This window comes from Schistocerca piceifrons, chromosome 2 (assembly GCF_021461385.2).
Source record: "Schistocerca piceifrons isolate TAMUIC-IGC-003096 chromosome 2, iqSchPice1.1, whole genome shotgun sequence".
NCBI lineage: Eukaryota > Metazoa > Arthropoda > Insecta > Orthoptera > Acrididae > Schistocerca > Schistocerca piceifrons.
The window spans coordinates 528,890,733-528,909,022 of record NC_060139.1 but is presented as its reverse complement, the minus strand read 5'-3'; the positions used below and the strand labels follow the sequence as shown (position 1 = coordinate 528,909,022).

Below are 18,290 nucleotides of genomic sequence, written 5' to 3'. Positions count from 1 at the left end.
GAGCGAATAATGGATGAAATGCATTGATGTTATTAATAATAAGCCTCTGTTTTTCAGTATTTACGTGAACCTGTAGATAGAGAAATATCTTGTGCTTTTTAAATATAACAGTTGACGTTATGAAACTGCACTTATATTGCGTCAGCATACAACTATTACCGAAACAACACAAAGATGAAAAGAATACAAATGTGATGTTTTAACAATAATCTTTACAGTAATGAGATATACAGCATGTCGTAAAGTAATCAGAAAGTTCTGACGCTCTTGCAGTTTCTTGGCTCTTCTGTAAACAGCAGATGTCTTCAGTGAGCAGGCCAGCCATTTTTGTCTTCACTCCCTCGCAGACGATTCAAGCTGAGCCAACGGACTTGCAATACTCCTAGTTCCTGGGACAATCTGACAGGTATGGTTTACACTGACTCTTTGGTTTCACCACGTAAACTGCAAGGAATAGAAATATGTTTTAATAGAGGTAGGAAGTATAAAAATAGCATAGCAGTTTAAATTTACTAGTGATAAAACAACTGAAACTCTTCGCCTTTTACAGGCAGCATGAATCTCATTCCCAGCATTGTGACAACATTATGTTATGGTTGTGAATCAGAGATAATGTGGGGTTCCGCCAGTAATTATCTCTGTCCTACATTTTACGAAGACATGCTTAATAGGCGGAGAATGTTATTATAAATGCCGTAATAATGTCACAACCGTTGTAACTGCTGCCAAGTGTGCTGTGTCACTGAGCTCCTTTCGTTATTGGTACTATAGCAGACCGTTGGAAGATTGAAAACGCGAGTAAACCTAACTTATAGCGTATTTCGAAAGTTGAGGATGTCACTAGAACCAAGTTCCTCTAGGGGCGTAATCCTCTTGGAAGATTGAAAACGCGAGTAAACCTAACTTATAGCGTATTTCGAAAGTTGAGGATGTCACTAGAACCAAGTTCCTCTAGGGGCGTAATCCTCCTGCCGTGTGAAGCATTCAGTAAGCAACACATGTATCCTGTGACGCACCAGATGACGATAACCTCAGGGACCTCGGTTTCGTTTGCTGGGAACTCATCTGGCGATATCTGAGTTTGTGATTTGGGAATGGTCAGAACTGCCCGTCTCCAGTAACCGTAAAAATAGTCTTCTTAACAGCGATGACAGCTACTGCAACAAAATTTACACTCTTGTCAATTTGATAAACAAGAATGTTATGTAAGTACTAATACTTATCATAAAGAAAGGACTGAATGAATGAATACTATATGATACTAAACAGAAACTTTAAGTAAAGAATTCAAGAAATTATTATTTACGAAGTTTAAATCCAGACTATAAACTGACCAAAGATAAGATTTATCCTAGGAGAAAGCTGTAGCCACATCAAGCTGTAAGTTAGGTGTGACTACAATTTAATTCGGCAATGGAAATGTTAATTTCACTTCTCTCTTGAACTGTTGCAATAGAAGTATGCATGTTTACGGTTGGAAGTCAGACGTCGGACTGAAGTAAATCATGTTTACCGTTTGGACAGATAACGGGATAGTTGATTGCTGATTTGTGATGGGACTTAGCCTTCATGATACTTAATAGTCACGAACATCAAAGGACACAGAATGAGACTGATCGCGACATAAACTCAATTATTCGACTTGAGTAGGCAACAGACAAACGCAATCACGGAAAACTTAGAATTGAGCCGTGTTGTCAGAAGCTATCGTCAAAGTCAGAATTGCCGATGCTAACAGACCCAGCTCTCTGAATGAAAAATCGGTGAGTGTGTTCAGTGTAGGGACAGATGATTATGAAGAACAATATCTTTGAATCCAACATTAATTCTTCGAGTGGCGTACATCATTTAATGGATATTTGAAGTGCATTTTTGGAAATGACTGATACTTCGGATATCATAAAAGTGAGAAGTGATTTAGTGACATTTTAACTGTAAACAGCAATAAGTTTACACGGAAGTACGACGCATTCTTAACATTGCTCAACGGTATGTTATCTCTATAATTACATCGTGTATGGGCGCTGATGACCACGCCGTGTAGCGCCCGAAAACCTCAAACCACACACACATCGTGTAGTTGCTGAATACGTGACGTAGCGTCGCCTTCTCGACGGAATGACAATTAACAACGCAATTTCCTCGCAAAACTGGTACAACCATCACCATCGAGCCGAGACAAAGCGAGACGTCACAGAGTACAGTTCATTCGCTGTGAACTAACGAAAGAGATTTTGAATTCAAGACACTTACTGAGAAAACATTCTCGATGACAAAGTACTATGTATTTGGAAAAAATTATTTGTAGAGAATTTCGTCTTTGTACGAAACCTCTGAAGTGTCAAACCATGCTGCTCAAGATGTATGTGCGAATATTGCATGTTATGTTTGATAGTATCACGGCCGCTGTAAGACCCAGTCGCCAATCGAATATCACTTATTTCTTACAAACCATTCCTGTAATTTTTTTTTAGGGGGGGGAGGGGCATTTCGAGTTCCTTGGTGTATTTAATCACGAATGGTACTTGTTCCATGCCATCAATGCGTTGCAACTGTCTGTCCAGTGTTCTATGTGTTTAGCCGTGGGTGCTTTACGATGGAGGTTACTGAGATCAATAAGTAAATGAACTTGTGTTTTTTGCATCGTACTGAAGATTTATCCCACTTGGAGGTGAAGCATCATCTGCTAGGATCTTGCTTATAAACATAAATTCTCCTATCAGTCGAATGTTCTCATATTGTTGTCCGCATACTATTGATCAAATATTTTTACTCGCATTGCATCTCGCTAAAATGATAGTAGCTTTTCCCTCAGCTACGTAGCTGCAGAACGTTAAGGGGACGCTGGCGCACGACACCCACATTCGTGACATCAATAGACATATCATGAAGGATAGATTCTTCTACTCTAAAGGAATAGTGTCAACCGTAATGGAGAATGGTGACCACCTAGGGGAATGGTAGCTACTTTCAGCTAAGTTAGTCAGTTAGCAGTTAATGATTGACGAAAAACAAGAGACAAGGAATAGTTAAACTTTTTTATAAATCATGTGTCAGGCGACAGTTAATGACGAGATGAGTGTGAACATATACATGTGTGGGGTGAAATGTTATGAGGAAAATTAAATGACGAGACAGTACAGAGAGTAATTTAATGAAAAACTTGTTACAATTTTTGGAAACACTGGTTACTAAACACGTGAGTGCTTAAAGAGTATTATTAATAATTGACAGTTGAAAATACAGAGGTGTTTGTTTCTTAACTTCTCTCTCTCTTTGTGTGTGTGTGTGTGTGTGTGTGTGTGTTTATGTGTGATTGTGTGTGTGTGTGTGTGTGTGTGTGTGTGTGTGTGTGTGTGTGTGTGTGTGTTATGTGTGTTCGTTTTGATGTTCAAAGTTCCCAAAGTTTTTTAACTCACATGTGCAGCAATTAACGGACACATTTGAAAATTTCAAAGAATCTGTGACGTTTCGGGCAATCATATTTTGTTTAAAGTAATTATGTGTGTCGAAAATGAGCCTATGTGTTTGTCACGGTATATATCCATTCTCTTCCTTTGGTCCTAGTGAACACCCGACTCCTTTCAGTGTCAGGGGGTTCACGAGTTGGGTGCTAGCCAAGATCGCCAGTCATCAGTTGCTGTAACTTCTGTGTGTGCCTAAACCAGTATTATTGGGCTGCCAGTGAGGTATATTGCATGACACACACTCCTGGTGCATTTTATCGAACCAGCGGTTCCCATGATAATAAAACTGTGTTCGTTTCTGAAAATAGCAGTTTTCTCTGCTTTTGAGTCTGCGGGAAGGGATAAAAATACTCAAACGAAAGATCGGAGGCAGACAGTTCTCCCGTTTAAGCATCTCTGAGAGAATAAAGCAGGAAACATTAGACAATTTTTGTAGTAATATAAGATTCGTTTGATAACGAGTCAGTGTTCTATATATCTAAAGGTCTTAATAGCTCTGATGGTCCACTTAAATGAACGAGTAAGAAATACACTCTTTACGTCTACATGAAAATAACACACCAAGTATGAAACATATGAAGAAGTATGAAAAATTGAGTACGTCGAATACAAGTCGACCTGCACTAAACTAAATACATGATTCATGTTAAAATGTGGTGGCATGGTGAAATATAACAAACATACACAGAGAAAAATTGCAGAAAGAATGACTATAAGGCGGGACATAAGTTCCTGGAGTTGAAGAGAAAACAGCCTGAGACCGCACTAATTAATGCGTCGCTGCGTGTTTTTTGATAGTCAGTTCTCCAGTAGATGTTGCGCCAATAGAAGGCCTCACATACCCTCCTAGCTGCTAAATTGACAGCCATTCTCTTAAAAGCCACCTCCGTTTTCGTAGTACTCAGTCACTAAAAAGACGTCGTCTCCTTAAAGCCACAAAGACATGGTTCTGAAGGCTACTAACAGCGCATTTGGGCTCTTTAAAACAGATGTCATCACTTCGCCTGAAGGTGATGGAGACTCATCCCATCGAAACGTTGCTATGGGACGACGACACTACTCGGCTGACAACTCGTGAAGACTTCATATATAGATGTCAACACACTCCTCATCCTATCAATTTATGCACCAACTGGTATTCAGGGATACCAGCTGTATCATGCTGTTACATGACATGTACTAAACCAAAGTTTTAGGATCTGCGTTAGCCTATTGTTCAATTACATGTATATGGAATTATAATGAGTGATTTTTTCCATCGTGTATAAACTCTAGGGATTCATCGAATAGAAGATTAGGGAACAGAAAATTCCAATGAATTTATTATCGGATATGCATGGTTTCCAAGCTAGAGCCCTTTTATTGAATCGTACATTGTTGCAGAGACTGCGGTCTAGTAACAGCTTTACCACGCAGCCACAGTTACCATATGCATGGTTTTCTCCTAAAGGGCGGTACTGTTCTTCATACGTCATGATATAGCACCCTCTCATGCAACAGTAATTAGTAATTTTATGTCCGATTCACTTTCACCTTATGGTGGACGTGATACGGCGTTGTACACAATGGTTCCGTATTCGAATCGAGAGAAGGCGGACATGGTATTTACTTACGGAGAGGCAAATGACAACGGGCGGCGGGCAACGACGTTGTATCAGGAGACCTATTCCTGCCGACAACAATCACAGAATTCTTTGTTTGGAAAGGGTGTTTCGCCGTTAGGGTGACACAGATTCGTTTCAGGTAGCAGGAAATCAAGAAGGACGTACCCGAAATTTTCGAACATCAGACTTGGAGGAAAATGTGATTAATACTGTGGAAGGCGACCGCTGTGTCAGTACCAGGCAGTGTCTCCCCCCCCTCTCCCCCCCTTCCTCATCCGGCACTGTAAAGGATAAGCCATACGACCTTGTGGAACATTATCCATAACAACAATCCTGATCACTTACAGCGTGTGCACGGCTTACAAGCTACAAAATTTCCACATCGGTGGCAGTTTAGTAACTGGTTCCTTCAGCAGGCAACAACGACTGCGGGATATGTGTCACCCATCCAATTCATAGATGAGGCCACCTTCACGGCGAGTGGTATCTTCAACTTTCAAAACAATCATCTGTCGGACAGTATACATAACCTTCAAGGAATGGTGATAGCGAATCATCAGCATCGATTCAGCTGGGATGTGTTTGCTGGGATAACTGGCCACCGTATTTTGGGACCAGTCTTCCTTCCATATCACCTAATAGGCCGGAACTCTCTAAGGATCTCTTGGATGACTTTCCTCCCGTGCTGGAAGATGAGCCTTTGATGATTCAAAGCGTTATGTGGTTCCCACATGATGGTGTTTCAGCTCACTTAACCGTTAACATCCGTACACATCTCAGACGTGTGTTCCCTGGTCGATGGGTCGATCGAGGCGTTCCAGCTGCAGGCCCTGCTCGTTGATTGGTTTACAACCTGTGCGATTTCTGGTTATCGGACCATCTCAAATGTATAACGTATACACAGCCCATTCCAAACATGGAGACACTGGACCAGCGTATTCATGCTGCCTTTGACACTGTTCGGATGCGACCTGGCCGATGACAACTTGTGAGACAGAACATGCTACGGCGCGTACATGCATGCGTTGATGGCACATGTAAACAATGTTCAGCACATACTGTAACAGTGGCCGCCTGGTATAGCGCGTATTAGTTCGCATTCTCTGTAACAACGTATAATTGACAAACGATCATTTGCAAGGAAACAACGGAAAGCACTTCCGGACAAAAGTTCTTTAGATCTTATTTGTTCCTCATCGGCTCATAGATCCAATACGTTGGAAAATATCACCCTGTAGAAACACTGAATGAATCCGGTACCGTTATCCACTCACTCAGGATGAAGAGTGTGGAGAGCGCAAGATGACCAAATTGTTAATTGTTTTGAGAGAGACCAAAAGTTTGTAGAGGTGAGACCTTTCATTTTCCACAACTCTAGAAGATCCATATTTTGTTAGAGTTTGAAAAATTATTCTCTTGAAATTGCGCCAATGTTACTCTGCACGATCCCCGTGAAGTTATCGACATTGTGCGAGATGCGAAGCAACCTTCTGTTTATTAATCGTCCGCAATAGTATTGCACCTGGGACTGGGGTGTTTAGATCGGTCCAACGTGAGTTTTAATCGTGACATTTTGCTAGGACACGATGAATAATTTCACAATATAAGTACAGCTCTCCTGAAAGCTTCGATAGAAGGTGCATTTTCCTTGACCACTGTTCCTGATGACTGCAATGTATCAGCCTGCTTACAACAGTGGCCACGAAAAGCCAAGCTAAATAATGTCGTGGTTGTATAGTAACAAACTTACTATACATTTAGATTTTACCGCTTTTTTTCTAGACATTTCCGTCTAAAATTCATTATTTAACTTTCATGTAACCGCTACTCCCGTGGTAACCAACATGAATGCAGGCACAATTTCTAACTCAGTGGAAATCTTAAGTAGTACTACGACAACGCCACTTCCCTATCCTTTTTTCGAGATACTTTTGTGTGCCCTAAGTAACGAGCTTTTACCAGGTTCTTGTTTCAGACTTTACTGACTCCTAATTGAAATGTAATGTATGCTGCTGTTTATAAATGCCTGAAATTTCGGACATTTTTTGCAATCGTTATGCGGTTAATAACTAGTACGTTTTTCATCGTCCGTAAGTAGCATATTTCGATCTGATATTACATTGTAGATATGTAACTGACTGAATAAGTGTGTGCCCTAATTTAATGCTAGCATGATGTTTCCGATAAGTTGTAATCTAGAACGTTCTCTTATCATTGCCCAATTCACCTAATTCTTCGTCACTACGTCAACGCGTCGCTAAATTTTAAACTTTTCTAAGCTTAGAAGCCTATTTCTACTTGTTCCTAAGCGTATGACGGGTATTGTTTGTAAACACAAACCCACTTTTCGGCCTTCTACAGAGAACGATGAAAAGTGTACGTTGCCTATCGATTTATAGTGTTTAACTTAGTATATGTGTGTACAACGCTGCCAATACATTCACTGTGAAAATTAACTACACGCTATGGACCGCGGCACTTGTGGCAGCTTACGTCACCTGTTCAAATATCTTTTCGTAAAATTTTGAAATTGTAGCCCAATTCGAACTTGATGTCGCGTTACATGACATAATCCCCGTAAAAGAATTCAGAGGTGTGTAGAAGTTAAAAACATGCAGCAGTCTTACCGGAAAAGAAAGTTAGTGTAAAAGGTAGACTAAATATGCGTAGCAAATTGCTCTGAATGGTTTTGGTGCAGAATCATGAAAAGTTGCAATTTCGTAATTTCGGTGAGGTAAGGGTAGTCACTGATCCTTGATAATTTGGTTTCATTCATGTCTTCACGTTGAAGGAAGAATCGTTGGCACAATATGATGCAAAACAATCTGGTGTTTTATTGTCAAATATGCACAGAAAATAGAGGTATTTGAATTAACTTACCTTTCGGTAGCTGGTTGTAGCAAAAATACAGCTTCAGCGAATTAGCATACAAGTAGAACTTGTTGTCTGCTGCGACACAAATGGTATCGTCGTCACCTTCTGTGTAAGACGACCTCCCCAGAAATCTACTCTCAGCCGTGATATTGCCGGTGCTTAGTTCCTCATTTCCGATGCTGGCGGTGGTCGACTCTTCTGGTTGTCCGTGGACCTCCGCCACTGCTAGCAGTGCTGTAAAAATCGATGAACGTAATTGCAGATCGCTATTTCGTCTCATGGCTGTTAGTGCAACTCTCCCACTTACGACTTTGACACTACTGTATGCTATAAGTGCACCGTCTGCTAGCGTGACAATACTGAGGTATAGTGCAACTCTACTGACCCCTACCACGAACCCTTCCACTTGCTAACATATCTCCACCGTTTGGTAATGATACTGATTTTGTCTCATAGTGTGACTCTGAGTTTGATAGTCTGTTCGACGTACATGAAAACCATGTGACTACATTCAGTGAAGCCACAGTAAGGGAATACCGGATATTTGTGACATTTATGAAGAATATATGAAGACGTACTGCATCGCAATACGAGAGCATGCACACTTGGGTGAAAATACAACAGGTAGGACGGAAATTTCACCACTAATTTGTAATTATTATTAATTATCATTAAATTATAATATTTACTCATGTTTACGTGAATTCTGATACGTTGAACTCTATAGTGAACCGTAATTATTTACGAACTGGGGAATATTGTGTGTTTAATCGATGACAGGGGACGTTTTTACTGACTGTCCCAGCTTAATAAATAAATTGGAAATTACTAACACTAATATACACAATCCCGCAAACTTTATTGCATTTGATAGTCTTTGTTACTTCGTTTCATTCTCAAGCAATAATCGTAGGATGACAATGTGAGTTATTTCACTGTCCGAAAAAATATCAGTTCATTGTAGAATTAGCATCTTGACGTTTGCTACATCAATTCTTCAAGAGACTAACATTTTTTACCACTTTTAAATACTTATTTTAATGCGTCCTGTATTTGCTTACATTCGCTTTACTCGGAGATGCTTCGCTAAAATTTGGGCAAAGATAGTTTTTCGACGTGGTAAGAAAGCAGGCATGAACCGCTCGACCCTACAATATCAACCCAATTATCCAAAGAGCGCTCAAATGTGATAAGTGCCTAACATCATCCCATGGATTATTTGAACTACATAAGAGTAGTACCAATACATCGCAGCATATACGTCACGCTAATCGTTAGTAACTTCAACTATCATACGATAATTGCGTTTGGCACAGGAGACACGTGGCCTAGGAAAAATCTGGCAGTTGAAATCCGTTCGACGAAAGCAGAATACTCCTGCCACTCCAGCTGGGAGCAACAATGGCATAAGTGCAGTACTACGATTGCCCCGAGTAATTTATCCCTTGTAATGAGTGTACCCCACTAAAATTACATACTTTCATTGAATAATGCTAAATGCTCTCCTGGCTATAAGCTAAATGCTGTAACTGGAAATCGCTACCCATAAGGTTGGTAATGGAATCCAATCTGTCCGCCTAACACCCCACACGGTAATTGGCTATGATGTATATAACAGAAAGATTGGTCATTTCTTGAACAGTCCGCTCGTCCCAGAAAATAAAAAAGAAAGAATCAACAGTGACATAGACACTACGTTCATGTCGGACAAGTTCTCGCAGTTAATTTCTAGCTCCAATATACAAATGCAGTTGTCTTTCAAGTTCTTGTTGGATTGTTATTATCTCACAAATAAATTGACAATATTAGTACTTTCCTCACTTATGTTTGGAAATGTTTCCCTTTCTAGTAAGGTTCTGCCCCACTAAGAGTTAGCCAGATATTTGACTGAAAAAGCTGGGCTCTTCATTGGTTCTGACATCAAACAGCCCGAATATTCTATGATGGAGGCATCAGAGATCTTTCACTATCTACGTTAAGTCCAAGATACTAGTACATACATGGATCCGTCACAGAAATGTGACCACCGCCTTTGTTCGGCATCAGCACGAGATAACCACTCAATGACGGTAGGGTGCAACATTAACAGTGGAAGCTATATAAAGCGCGTCAGGGAGCCGCGGGGGACAGTAGAATCGTTGTCATAAAACAAAAACGAAGGTATTTATCTGACGTCCAAATGGGTATGATTATTGCCTTTCGGACCAAGGGTGGATGCACGCTTCAGTTTGTAAACTGTTCACGTGTCGGCCTGCTGAAAGTGTACTGTGCATGGCAAAACTGCACGATCCAAAATCGCCGCCATGACCAGTGGGGCAGCATGGCCCATAGATGACAGGAGTAGAAGACAGTTGCGCAGATGTGCACGGATGAACAGGCATGCAACAGTTGAGGAAAAGACGCCCCAGGTGAACCAAGGGGTTACCAACAGTGTCTGCTCAACAATCATTAAGCGAAGATTGCTGTTTACCGGCGTCCACAGCAGGTCCCAGATTCGAACGCTCACGCTGTTCATCGGCGACGAAGCCTTCAATATTCACTCCAATACCTGAACTGGACCTGTTTTGAATGGCCGTTTTAGGCGAAAAACGTTTTATGCTCGATCGGGTATAAGGCGGGTGGCGCGTACTGTGTGAAACGTCTCAATGCAAAGAACCTGCAATGAGTGAGGAAGTGTTATGGTCTGGGAATGTACTCGTGTCGGTGATTCTTCATAATAGATGTTATAATTGATCTAAACTAGTATGCGTTTGTGCTTTGGGACCCTGTCTACCCCTCCATAGAGTTTAATGTTCTTCGGCACAGTGGCATCTACCAAGAAGACAATGCATCCTCTCGCTGTTGGATCTGTAGTTTGCTCTTAACATGACTGGATATGTTTCCGTCTGTTCTTTGGAATGAGATCTCAATATGGTAACTTTAGGGCTCTTGTACTTCTCTTTATACTCTGTGATCAAGAAATGTGTTTCCAGTAATTGCAGTTTGGTTTTATTATGCAATTGGTTTGTTGGATACCTGTTGCTAGTTTCACTACGTAGTTATCTGTTAAGAATATAAGAGTTTTGTCATTGTACTCGCTTTCTTCCATAGCGTTTATTATGTGGCCCCTATTTTGCTTTCTAATTGTTACATGATTCTCCCTCTGTTTTATTTGTTCATATTACGTATTGTTTAACATTGTTTTTTATTTGCATGCTCGTTCTTATCTTTTACCTTTCTTTAATCCCTTTGATAGTACTTTGTTTAGTTAGTGATTAGTAGCGCATTTTACATTGCTGTTCATTATTGCAATACGTCTTACGTTTGTAAGCCCCTCCAATAATATTTAAAGAAACATTTGAAATGTGACGCATGAGAAAAATTATCTATCAACACACCTAATATTTCATAGAGGCAACGAAGAACGTGACGTCTTATGTTACAATTCAATATACAGAAACAAACACTGTGAATGCAGTGTTAAGCACGAATCAGTCTCTACATTGTGAAGGCGGAATGATATGCGTAAGAAGATGTTCAAAAATACTATCCTAGAATAGCAAAACCTACATTGCAAGATTTATACTTTCTGTCTTTTTAGTTGCAGTGAGAACATAAACAGGGGACCACATGGGAAAAATCGTTTAATATCACACACGCACACAAATGATCTAAAAATTTTGTTGCTACAACACAGAAGAGTGAAAAAAATGCGGAAACTATTGTCCTAAGTTAGCAAAACGTAATTAATGTAGTATCTTTTTTGTTCCATAAATAAAGCTGCAGTCCTCTTTTCACCATTCCTACAAGAGGTGTTGTGTGCGCATTGCAGTATGTATCACATCTTAGCCTTATGCTTCTTTACTTCTCAAGTGTAAAAGGATTGCAACACCAGTCATTAACTCTCAAAATGCATATAGCTATTAAATGAAAGAGCTATTCGATTAAAACTGGTGCCATAGGCTGGTTTTGTATGAGACCGTTCTGGACAATATTTCTGACAAATTCCATAAGCTCATTTCATTCCATTTCTGACAAATACCTCCAGCATTTTAGTTACAGAAGCGACTAATAGGGAAATCTCTTAGATGATCTGCGAACAGATCAAAGTTCGCGAATCAATTATTATCATTGGGCTGATACAAATTCAACGGCTTCTGGTGTCAAAAGAATGTTAATGAAGATAGGAAAGCATTCGAGCTCAGCGGAAATATCAGCAATTTAGCTGCAGTGTATTTTAGCTGTCAAGATCGAATGTTCAGCTCCTTTAATGATGTGGGTGTGCAGCACGAAATGGTAAATTCTATGAGTATTTGCAAACGGCATCTTAGACCTGTATGTGCCGAAAAAGGTTCCATAGAAATGCAAAGGCCCGCCACAGTTCGAATGATACGTTACTAAGTTTCTGTTAAAACAATAAGAGCTTCATAGACGTTTAAAAGACTTCGGAGCTTTGTTAAAAGCAAATCCCGAAAGATGCCATGAAATTTAAATTAAACAGTCACTAACCCATCTGACAAAAAATCTTAAGATGTATTGTTACAGTATATACATCTACTTCACTTATTAAGTCACTCTTTGTCCGTACTGTCGCCCTCGCCACAAATCAAGGAGAGGAGGTCGAAGTACTGATTTCGCTATTCTGAAACTGATTCACCACAGAATTAGGTTTCGTTGAATTGTCTCAAATGACCCACCTAGTCAACATTCACGTATTTGATAGAGCAATATAAACTAATATCACTCTGTAGTGGAAAGGTATCTGGATGTGAGAAAATGTCTTCAAGATCCTATACACAACTTTCTCCCCTTCCAGCAGAAGTTAATCGTAGGTCGAAAGAGCGGCAAAGCATCCCAAGCGACTCGAAAAAAGCAGACATGATTGAATGCCTAACTCGTTGTCGTTGCAGAACCCCTTTTATACCCACGGATAATGATCGTTTTGGAGGAAGGAAGTGTCCTCCGTAAGAAACCAAATTGATTCAGCAAACTAAAGTCTTATGGTATTCATCAACTCGGAATCACAGTATGGGCAATGTCGCCCACATCTAAGCCTCGTTCCTTGAATTATTCCGAACAATATTCGATATAGTTCGGAAATGTTCTTTAGTGGACAACGTACGAGAATACCGGATAGCAGGCCGCGGTGGCCAAGCGGATCTTGGTGCTTCAGTCCGGAACCACGCTACTGTTACAGTCGCAGTTGCGAATCCTGCCTCGGTCATGGATGTGTGTGATCTCCTTAGTTAATTAGATTTATGTAGTTCTTAGTTCTACTGGCTGATGACCTCAGATGTTTAGTACCATAGTGCTCAGAGCCATTTTAACCATTTTTAATACCGGATATTGGACCTGATTTATGATTTTATTCGGTAATTCACTGCAGAAATAATTCAAATGAACTCTTTTAATGGGTCAAAAGTGATAAGCCGGTCCCACATAAACACACAGAGAGAAGTAAAGAAACCAACACCTCTGTTTTTCAACTGTCAATTATTAATAATACTCTTTAAGCACTCACGTGTTTAGTAACCAATTTTTTCCAAAAATTGTAACAAGTTTTTCATTAAATTAACCTCTGTACTGTCTGATCATTTAATTTTCCTCATAACGTCTCCCCCCACACATGTATATGTTCACACTCATCTCGTCATTCAGGCGCTCAGTCCGGAACCGTGCGACTGCTATGGTCGCACGTTCGAATCCTGCCTCGGGCATGGATGTGTGTAATGTCCTTAGGTTAGTTAGGTTTAAGTAGTTCTAAGTTCTAGGGGACTGATGACCGCAGATGTTAAGTCCCATAGTGCTCAGACCCATTTGAACCATTTTCAAAAGTGATAGTCGGAAAGAAGCTGTGATATGTCTATAACTGTTCACAATATACACAGTGTAGAAAATGTATTCCATAGTCTGGGAGGTGGTAGTTTAAATGAAAACACAAGCGAAATATCCGGAAGACATGAGCTCTAAGATCCATACTTTTAGAGCTATGTGTACTTGGTGATACCGTAAACCGTATTCACAGTTCATGGCAAGTGCAGCGGATACCTTATTTCTAACAGGACCGGTGCGTATTTTGAACAGCTTACGAAAAACATTGTAGTTTTTTCCCTGTAATTGCCAGAAAATTGAAGCCTGCTGTTTCACAAGGAAAATACCAAACTCCATTTTGATCACAAATGGACGCCCTATGTAATAGCTTGTAAAACTACGACTCAGTGCCACAAGTATTATCCAGATACTTAATTTCATAAGTTTAAAACCATTTTTGAAACTGTATGTACTTGCGAATTCCATCGTAAATGAGATTGTAATATATGCTGGAAGAATAAATAACAAATAATTATGTCAAGTTGTAGTAAATACTCTGACAATGTCATGGATGTTATATTTGTAAGAAACATGACATACATTTCATGTCACGATAATATCGTAGGCGTAAGAATGCGCGGAGGGGTGCGTTGCGTACAGTGTGCATTGTTGTACAGACGTGTGTCTTGGAGCAGAAATGACAAATTGGGCGGGAAATGGTGTTATAATAAGTGGGAAGGTATGACATAAGTGAGGGAGCACGTGTATGTGCGTAGCACATGTCCAAGAAAATATTTAGCATTAACGAAAAAAGCAGTATGGGCCAAGTTTATTCAAGCTGATCGCTAATCAAAAAGAGGCTACTGTCTATACTGAATATCATAATAAGCATTACATCGCACTGCAAGCAACTCATCGCAAAGTAAGACCCATAGAGTAGTTTTATAATTGTGGTATACGCATGCCAGTATAATAGTAGCTTTCTTGGAAAACTATAATTGTCTTGTCAAACCAATCTGTACTGACCCAACCCGTTAGCCATCAACGTAATCGTATCCTCTCATCATAACTTCCGAAAAAGTGTCAAGTGAAGGATATAGTTAAAAGAAAAAAGGATCCGTTAAATTGACCACTCATTTTCAATCAAGTGGTTATTGTAATAGAAAGCTGTAGTAGCTACGGTTCTTTATATCGTGCAGCACTGCTATGCTAACGCAGCAATCCGTTGAAACGAAAAGTGATATAAGTGCAATACACGTTTGAGTGTCAAACGTAAACTGGCTATCTTGTAGCCAAAGTAATTTTTATGATTTTATTGTGTGTTCTGTAAATGATATATCTCTACACAACATTAGTATTGGCAAGAGGTTTTTGCCCTGAAGGAAAGATTCTACGGCACTATTCGAATGGTATCAGATAAAGAATTAATTACTTCTGGTCACGACTAAATATTTTCAAAGAGACAGCATTATCGTGATTTGTGTGACGCATTAGAGTTTCTATGCAGTGTTGCTGGTCGTAGTTACATTTTTTATTAAAATTATTGGATCACTAATTAACATCTTTAGTGCTTATTTTACTCGTGTTTTTTACATCTATTTTTGCGCAGTAGCATTCTGTTTAATTACCGCATTACCTTTGTTGTCCAGTATTTGCGTGAATTCAGTGTCATTAGCTATTTACCAAATGTAGCTTTTAGTCGTTTTGGAGATGGGAAACCTTTTATTCTGATTTATAAATTCATCCAGACAACTTCCTGCAGGAAGGCTGCCGCTCGTTGCCTCCCTTTTTCTTTTTTTTTTTTTTTTTTTTTTTTTTTTTACATATCTATCGTTGTTGTATACTGCAAACACTTGTGCAGTAGCGATCGGTTTGTAACTGTCTAATTTCTGTCGGTAAGCATCGATCTTCGTATTAGATGCTTTGTTCCTATTTACTGTGCAGTTTTATACTCAGGAGAGCATATGTGAGTAATGTGTTATGATACAACAAGAATGTAATGTGGTCCCACTGGTTTACTCAGTTGCTTACTGCACTCTGTTGGTGATTCGATTCAGCAAACAGCTTACTGTGGACGAGATAAGCTTCATAATTGCGAAGATTAAGAAGTGCTCATGCGAAATAAGGAACGCATTTTAAAGCCTACTGGATTCTTTTTTTTTTTTTTTTGTTTCGACCATACAAACATCTTTCAATGCATGAAATACTTTTTTTTAACACCCTCTACGTAAATGATCCTTTGGTACCGACGGAATTTCATAAGATATTTCGCTGACGACATTGATGTCTGTAGCGAGTTTGCTACGTTAAAAGACTGCACGGAAATGGAAATCTGCAGGGGTTCGATTATTGTTTGAGGCGCTGGTAGTTGAACCTGAACCTAATTAAGAATAAAGCACTGCGCATAAACACGTGAAAAAACCCACAACACTTCATTTACACTGTTGGCGAAAATTCACTAAAACCCGGAAATACCTAGGAGTAATTGCCCGAAGAGACCTAAAGTGGAACGACCACATAAAACTGGCTGCAGGAAAAGCAGTTGCGAGTGTGAGAATTGTTGGAAACTTCTTAATGAAATTAAATTCATCCACGAAAGAGATGGTTCTCAAAGCACATTGTCTGTAGGTTGCTGTGTCCTTCTCGTCCGTCTTGAATCGATATGACTGACATGACGGAGAAGACGAAGAATGATTCTTTTGTTTAGTGAGTTCGAGGGAGTTACGAATATGCTGAACAAGCTCAATCTCCTCATCGTCAAACTGATATTCCTCGACTCTAACAAGATTACTACGGGTGTACCTATAAGATTAATAAGGCTGTACCTACAATATATATATTTGTAATTGCTTGAGTCTTACTCTCAAATCATTCATACTTTTCATATAAGCAACACAAATACCTTTCGTCAACAATCTATGAACTACCATTGTTCGCGAGCAAAGGATGTGAAAAAATCGTCCTAGAACATTCCCGACCCTCTAAGGTGTTTTCCATTCCGAATTTTACGTCGCCAATTGCAGCAATAAAATGTACTTCCTCGATTGTACAAATAGCTTTTCAAACGGATCAATACATGAGAAATTATGTAAAATTGAGGTAAGAAAAAAATGTTTATCGTGAATGAAAGTTTATAAATTCTGTCAATACTTACCAGCAACAAGCAACAGAGAAGCCTTCATTGTACTCGACAGGACTATAACAGATGTCTGCGTTATATTTTCATTTATATATGTTCAGACACCCGATGGCATCACCGAATGTTATCGCCAAGTTCCCTTCTGATTTTCCGTTCCGTGAACTCTGGTTGCAGCAACTAGCAGCAGATTGACTTTCCTTGTACTTGAAAGGACGTCTTATCGTTCGCAGTGTCTAATTATAATCAACATTACAACTGCAGCATTTAATACCACTTTTTACCATTCTGGGTCATTTAGTTAGCTTCTTTTTTCCTTTCCTTCTTTTTGCGTTGTGTGTCACTTTAATAGAGGCGAGGAAACGAAGCGACAGTGTCTACGGAAATTAACTGCCACGGCACACCAACACAGTTGAGTTGATATTTTTTCACTTGTCTTATTGGCAATACTTGTCAAATCCGCAATGCGAAGACAAATTTCTACTAAAGCGAGTTTCTAGAAATTGCTGATAATATGTTTTAGCATTAGTACAACTCAGTTTAGGCACAGGTGCGTAAGGATAATTTTTTGTCTCTCAATAAAGCCTATCTTTTAATGCAATACGGCTCGAATCCTGATGAAAGGATATGAACAGAAGTTAGTGATCGTTTATAAAGTTCATCTTGCAGTCTAAAGAGCTTTCCATTTTGAAGTGGAAACTCTTGTGCCAAGAGGATAGTATTCCCAGGAACTCAAGCACCTAGATACTACAGTCTTGTTACCAATCTTAGAATCACATGACGGAGTGTACTCTAGAGACTACCTAAGAAGATTCCACCATCTTCTATTTTTTTATTGTTCTTAGACGTAAGGTTGCGTTTTGTGCAATATTTGTAATTTTTTCGAGATCTACACGTTTAAGTCTCGTATAATGCATTAACTCTATTTGAAATATATGGTTAATTCTTTAGTTACACACTATTATGCCAAGTTATACATATATATTGCACTGGATTAAATTTGGGCGCACTCTATCGAATTGGCACGTAAAATTCTCCTCCTCAAAAAATCGTTTTGTGTGTAACGGGTAACAAACCGACGCCTTCTGTAGACACTAGCCGTCATATGAAATACAAGTTGCATTATTTGTTAGGATTCAGTCTAGCTACACAATTCCAAACGGAAATGGAAAATATTTGCTATAACTCCAGAGAAAGGCACATAAAGACTCTTAGAAAAGGCATCCTATATTAAGTATTGACGGTTACGGAATGCTGCGTCGGTCGTTCACCTTAATAAGAAATAATTTAACAAAGGACAATGTTGTGACTTGGAAAATAGGAAAACCTTTAATTTGGCAGAGAAAATTTTGTAATGCAGGAAAAAACTGGAGTACAATGAAGTGGATAAGGAATAAGAAAATATTTTAAAGATCAAGT

At 39.4% G+C, this 18,290-nt stretch overlaps 1 protein-coding gene across 1 annotated transcript; it reads right to left on the bottom strand.

The window, feature by feature from the left end:
- Positions 1-111: 111 nt before the first annotated feature.
- On the bottom strand, positions 112-16,958 carry LOC124777001. The gene is made up of 3 exons (XM_047252249.1): positions 16,890-16,958; positions 7,952-8,179; positions 112-444 (listed from the first exon to the last, which is right to left on the bottom strand). Exons 1-3 carry the CDS (start codon positions 16,915-16,917, stop codon positions 383-385), a joined length of 318 nt encoding a protein of 105 aa, XP_047108205.1. The 5' UTR covers positions 16,918-16,958; the 3' UTR covers positions 112-382.
- Between the last annotated feature and the right edge of the window lie 1,332 nt (positions 16,959-18,290).